The sequence below is a fragment of the Crocuta crocuta genome, unplaced genomic scaffold (genome assembly GCF_008692635.1).
Source record: "Crocuta crocuta isolate KB4526 unplaced genomic scaffold, BGI_CrCroc_1.0 scaffold303, whole genome shotgun sequence".
Classification (NCBI taxonomy): domain Eukaryota; kingdom Metazoa; phylum Chordata; class Mammalia; order Carnivora; family Hyaenidae; genus Crocuta; species Crocuta crocuta.
Window position 1 is genome coordinate 2583436 of NW_027528276.1, and position 6634 is coordinate 2590069.

Below are 6634 nucleotides of genomic sequence, written 5' to 3' on the forward strand. Positions count from 1 at the left end.
AACTTGATGTGCCTGTAAAGGAGTTACGGGCATAGGAATTTTTGAAGCAGGATAAAAGTCGAAGTTTGAGTTAGGATCTAACACATAACAGAATGTTTACAGCCGGCAGAGAATACCCTCAAAAAAAAAAAATCACACCNTTGACCTTGAGCCCCCCCCCCAATTCCTAGAGATCCTTAAGCTACTGTCATTTTTTCAGATTCTCTAAGCCATCTTAGTTGAGTTTAACTCGCTACACAACAACAGGGTAACACCCCCCCCACCCCCAACGAAAGGGTCAAGTTCTATATGAGAATGAGGTACTGACGTCAGTGGGAAAACTGTGACCCAAGTTATTCTCTGAAGTCTCATAAGTAAACTATCAAGTGCAATACATACAGGGATGTGTGCACATAAGCCCCAACAACAGAGCATCCTGCAGTTACAGCAGTATTTAACAAAGTACAAAAATAAGTTACGGCATTTTGGTTGTAATGCTACAGAATTACAGTAATTATAAAGCACTCGTGGCTGACAGTGTCAAAGTGAAAGCGTATCTGATTGTGCTCCACTGTGCGGGGGTCTAGAATGAAACTTTATAAGGAGCAGCAGATCCCACCCCAAAATAAAACGGGGAAGGGGTTTCAAGGCCAAAGCAGTAAAGCCATCCCTTACTCCAGCCCTCTCTGCATCAAAATACCCGCTGGCCGACCGCCGCGTCCAGCCTTCACTCTACGGATCGGATAGTCGGCGCCGAGTGGAGAAGCTGAACGACGGCAATGGGCAACAAAGCAATAAATCCATAATAAACCCTCTCTGTTCTTCTCATAAACAAGATTCAATAGCCTGTTAAGAGATGGCTTTAGGGAGAACAGACAACGAGAACAAGGGAAATGAGCAACTTGTCTGTGGTTCGTGAATTACACTCATGTGTTTCCCTGAAAGAAAACAGTCATTCCACTAATAGGCGCCATTCTTCTAGTCTGTCATAAAACAAAGCATAATTGACAAAACCTGAGGCAATAACCAGGCCTTGGTTTTTATTTTGTTCTACGGAGTAAACAATTCGCTTTGAACTGTTTAATCCACGCATGCATGTCAATGTTTCCTTCCCCTCCTTACATTGGAACTCAGGCTTATGTACTGGCTACGCTTCTGAGAATTAACGTCCAATGCAAGTAAAGCATGCACACGTGAGGCCATTTCTTGGGTTGTGTGCCACTCGTTCCACTCAGGCCTGATTCAGTCCTTACTGTCCTTTACCCACAGGGATTAAGAACCCATCTGCCCAGCACCCCTTCCTTCGCTACAAAGAGTTCCAAGGGTCTCACAGGAGCCCAAAGCACATAGCACCAAAGGCCTCCCTCCTACCAACCCAACCCTAACTCTACGTTTCCCGAAGTCTGATGGAAGTACCGCTTAAACCAGTCTGCGCACCAACAAAAAACGAAACAAAAAAAACAAAAAATACACAACAAGAAAAACGACAGCTAGTATTAGCACTAGCCACGATCTATTCAGCTCTGATCAGGCAGTGGACCATGACCTCACTATATGCCAAACGCTTCATCGGGCCACCCAAGGAAGTAGGTTTTCTTGACTTTACAGCTGGGGAAGTGAAAGCCCATGGAGAAACATAACTAAGGCTCTAGGAAGGGGGAGGGCGATTCACACCAGGGAGGGGGAGGCCCCTGACATAGGTGAGAGGAGAACTCTCAGAAAGTTCGCCAGCGCTGCATGAAAGCCACTCTTCCCTCCGGCGAAACAGAAGATAGGCATGGCAGAGAGGGGTCGGTGGGGAGTGTGCCTCCGAAATCCCACTGCCGGGGCTATCCTGCAACTTACGTGAGGCTGGGTCCGGTCATGCAGGAGAGACATGGGTAACTTGCTCTGCTTCATGACAACTTTGTACGGATCCTTCAGAACCGTGCCCATTTCCTCTTGGAATTTTTGCAATGACGACTGCTTAATCACACGCGTGTTTCCTGTTTTACGGAAGAATGTTGCCACTTATAAAACAACTCCTTTCTAATGCCGCGCCCTTGTCCCCAGGGACACAGGGAGGAGTGAGACTCTGTCACCGCGGCTTGCCCAAACATCTGATACACCCATCCCGTGGAGCCATTTTCAAACTTAAAAGGGGGGGGGTGGGGGGGATAAAACAAAAAAACTGCCTCTCCTGCACTCATACACTGTGCACTAATTAATCCACCAACCAGACACACAAAGGGTTTCAAGAGTTTTCCAAGCCCGGCTTCCTGACTGGATGAAACTGAAAAATCAACATCACTGAATAGAACAGAGAGGTGACAAATGTCCTACACTCCCCGCGAGATCCGCCGAAGAGACCTGGGGCGGATCACAGCCGGCACTCCCATGCGCACATGGAATCCTGAAGCGCAGGACCTGAGTCACAACGACCACTTTCAGGGTTACGAGGGTTCGAAAGGACTGTTAAGTTCGCCAATAAATCCAGGCAAGGGAACAAAGTAAAACCATACAACACTAGCTGGAGGACCCCCTGTAAGTGAAGGAGTTGGCAACATACGTTCAACGAAATGGCCGGTGCAGCATCAACACAGAACTCACGAGGGTGAGGGCTGCAGGGCGGCCGGCAGTGTGGATGCCCTGCTCGCTGGCCGCTGCCCCGCCCGCGTACCCCCCCCCCCAGTCCCCACAGCAGTCCGAGGAGACAGGGACTGCTCTTATCCTCATTCTAGAGCAGAGGAAATCAACAAGCGGGAGGGCTCTTGGGTCTGCAGGTGCTGGTCACTAAGGACGGCCTTATCCATTTAAGAGGGGTCACTGCCAATGAACAATGGGCTCTTTACACAAAGAACTTATTTAGGGGCACCTGGGTGGCTCGGCCGCTTAAGCCTCTGACTTTGGCTCGGGTCATAATCTCATGGTTCATGGGTTTGAGCCCCACAGTGGGCTCTGTGGTATCAGTGTGGAGCCTGCTTGGGATTCTCTCTCACTACCCCTCCTCCCCCACACTGGCACTTTCTCTCTCTCAAAAAAAAAAAAAAAAAGAGCCTGCTTATGGCACCCCACCACCACTACTACTTTTCTTAGGGCTTTTCCCACTATAGGTACTTCTCACCCCTTTCTCCTATAACCGTGGACAGTACTACCCACCCAAAAGCTTCTGCCTTTTAGACCCCTTTTAGGCTGACTTTTTTCCATAGAGAGCACACTCAGGAGAACAGAAGTGACAGAGGGCAGTGACAGGACTCACCAAACCATTTAATATTTGGCTCCACTCTTGCCACTGTACCAGAAGCCACGGTTGACTGATACTGCAGAGGCTTAATCACTTTGCCACGACTGTTCCTAAATTGAGGAAATAACAGATTCTGGTTGATGACAGAAGAGAGGCAACAGCAAGGCTTGGTTTACAGAACACCCTTCCCATCAAAAGGACCTTTTTTTTTTTCCTCTTTCTGGTTTTAGATGATCATGAAATACAGATTTCAGTAAACAAAAAGGACTGTTACATTTGAAACAGATTTGTCCAAAAGCCGTTTAAACCTCTTGCAACAGAGCACGTAATGATTTCTGCTGGATGAATAACAAATAATGCTGAAAAATCTGTTTACAGTTTGTTTTTTTTTTAAAAAAAAAAACCCACATACTTGAGTTTGGGGGTAATTCTCTGAAGGCTGGTCTACATGAATTTTAAGTAGATGGTGATTTATGCTGGAACTCAAAATTCTTAAAGCAAACAGCAGAGTAGGTGACTAAGGCAGATCAAGTTCATTGACGTTTATGTTTTAAACACATCTTTCAGAATGGATGAAGAGTCTAATTACCAAGCAAATTAAGACCAGCTAGCAAAATGCCACGGTCAGCAAGCCCCGGTGGTAGAGGCTGCCTCAGCAGAACTCACAGTTGTGATGAGTTTCCAAGTGCCACAATGTTGTGATCTAAAGTTTCACATTAAACAACAACTTTTCTGGCTGCTCTCACAACTACAGTCCTATAGGCCCTGTTAAGGAAAACCAGATTTCTAGCTTAGGGGTATTTACCTAGAGATTTCATGTGCCATTCGCTGTCCTACGGTCTTGTGACACAATCACTATTTCACCACCCACTAAGCATGTCTTTAACCAAAACTTTACAACTGATCATACCAACACCCATATAAGATGACATCCGAAAATATACTGCTCATATCTGGGGGAAGGGGGTGTGGGAACATCAAAGGTTATGAGGTTTCAGCTATAAGTCCAGGACATGAAGGGAGGGAGGGCAGGGAATGGTAGTGCGCAACACTTACCTGCGTTCCTTCTGCCTGTACATATTCAGGCGCCGGATGGTGGCCCGGTCCCTCATGTTTTGGCCTCCTGCTCCCTGTACTCGATCTAGGAAAGACGGAAGTAGAAGGCAAACTATTTGATAACCAGGTTTAAGTATGTTCGTTGCCTCAAACACCCCAACTAGCTCCAAGCAGGCAAGCTGCAGCCCCGCCTCACCGCAAAATGTCTACTCTCCCTACATCGTTCCGGCAAAATTACGATCATCCGAAGCTACGTGGTATGGTAAAGCTGCCCTAATCTTTGATCCTCAATATGACTGTACTTGATAAGAGTTGATCATTCTAAGCATTAAGTGTGGCACTGTGCGATCCACATTACAGGCATCATCTCACGTCATCCACATAATAACCCTATCAGGAGAGAGACACTGTCCTTATTCTGCAAGCTAAGAAACTGAGGCACAGGTGGCCAGACGCCTCGCCGAAGATCACACAGCTACCAAATGGCAGAGCCAGAATTTAAACAAAAGCATTAGATTGCCATGTGTGCTCTTACTGAGATACCTACCTCTGTTTAACAAATACGGAGTGCCTACTATATACCATGGAGATGACAATTTCGATACTTAGGTGTTCCTTGTGTACCAGTGTCTTAATTTCCTAATGTTTGATTTTAGTTTCATTGACAGCAAAATACGCAGCAATTCTTGCCTTACATCTCAGAGAGAAACGGACAAATAAGCATGCTAATACTAGCCTACCTCTTCCTTTTGGGGATGTCTTCGCATCACCTGCCTACTCCTGAAATGATGCGGGAGCGAACAGGCTGAAATCCCACCGCTGTTGGCTCTACTGCTCACCAACTGCGCAAACTGGGAGGAGCCACTTCCCCAATTTTGGCTCTGTCCCTTCACCTATAACATCGGAACCTCTAAGGGCCTTTTTGGTTCCGACATTCTGAGATTCTGGTGTACAGAAATTGCATACTTTACCAGCAATCCAGGGAAAGCATGCAATGTGAACGAAAGTCATCAAAAACTTTTAAGACATATTAAAAAGAAGGATTATTAACTAAACTCGCCCAAAGACTATCTTGTTCATCCTGCAAGTGAAAACTCAGCAAAACTCATCAACATCTCCAAAAACATCTTTATTGAAATGATCATTATCCCTCTATCTGCAGGGTTTCTGTGCGCTTTACCAGGTGGGATGACTCCAAAAGCCAAACGTGAAGCTTCTCATTTAAACGGCCAAAGTGAGAGTGGCAGGCAAGTGTGGTCAAGTGCAAAACGCCAAATGGGTCGGCCTACACCACTTTTAACCTGACTATCCAATTAACTTCTAACTTCCAATCATACAAGTCTGAAGTACATTGGGGGAGAAGCTGATCCGCAAAGGAACACAAGAGGAGGTCAAGATTACTGCCCTTTCCAACTCAGGGCTTCCCAGTCTCTGCATCTCACAACTGGAGATGCCCCACGGCTGCCAGGCCCAAGTGTTCACTTTCCCCGTCTTCAGACCTGGTGCCTGGCACCTGGCCCTGAGAGGTGTGCAAGATGTCAGCCCTCCTCAGTGCCTGCGACTGAAAAAACCACGTTCTCCCTTCTTGCCCCCAAAAGCCACTCGGCTAGAGGCCACTCCAAGCTCTCTGCCGCCCAGAGATCTCCTCCCCCTCGATCTCCTCGGAGCCCTCCCCACCAAGCTTCCTCCAAGCTCCACCCTCCGCGAGCCCCGCCGCCTGTACCAGGGTTTGTGCTGGCCTTGGAGGGGTTGATGGTGCTCCGTCCTTTGTACTTGGGCTTCACCATTTTGCCGACGGGACGGGGACCGGAGGGCTAGGTCCGGTCTACGTAGAGTAAACTAGATCCTAACTTCCCAGGTCCTGCCGAAACGACCCGCGGCAACCACGCTGGACCACGTGGGCATGGGCGACGTCACTTCCGCTCGTGCCCTTCGCTTCCCCGGCACGACTTCCGGAGAACGCACGGCGCGCGCCGCTGCTCTCCTGGCTCCGCCCCCGTCCAGGCAGCTAAACCGTCTCAGGGCGAAGAGCNCAAGCTGCCCCTCCCCAGCTGCCGCCTAGGTACCCGGCACGCGCAGCCCCGAGTTCCTAGTCCGTCCACCCCCACTTCTCAGGCCAACGGCACAAGCTTAAGTTCAATTATTTTTTGAGATTGTCCTCTAACCCTTCCAAAAGTGGCTGACCAAACAGCAAGCAACCATCAGACCTTGTCACCCTTCTTAAAACTCCAATAGCGCATCATCACACTTAAAGGGAGAAAGAAACTCAAGACTCCCTCCCATCCCTGCAGAATTCGGCATGATCTGGCCCCTGCCTATTTATCTGACCTCACTTGTACCTCCCTCCCTCTGGTTATTCTGACATTTACTCTGGAT

General features: G+C 48.2%; 1 protein-coding gene across 1 annotated transcript in view; it reads right to left on the reverse strand.

Moving 5' to 3' along the window:
• The window catches only part of GNL2 (G protein nucleolar 2), a 22525-nt gene extending 16370 nt beyond the window's left edge, over nt 1-6155 (reverse strand). Inside the window, exons 1-4 of the mRNA XM_077753133.1 lie at nt 5982-6155; nt 4259-4343; nt 3218-3312; nt 1825-1964 (exon numbers count right to left, since the gene is read on the reverse strand). Coding sequence (XP_077609259.1) covers nt 1825-1964; nt 3218-3312; nt 4259-4343; nt 5982-6045 — 384 coding nt within the window. The 5' untranslated portion in view covers nt 6046-6155. The remainder of the gene's footprint in view (nt 1-1824; nt 1965-3217; nt 3313-4258; nt 4344-5981) is intronic.
• Between the last annotated feature and the right edge of the window lie 479 nt (nt 6156-6634).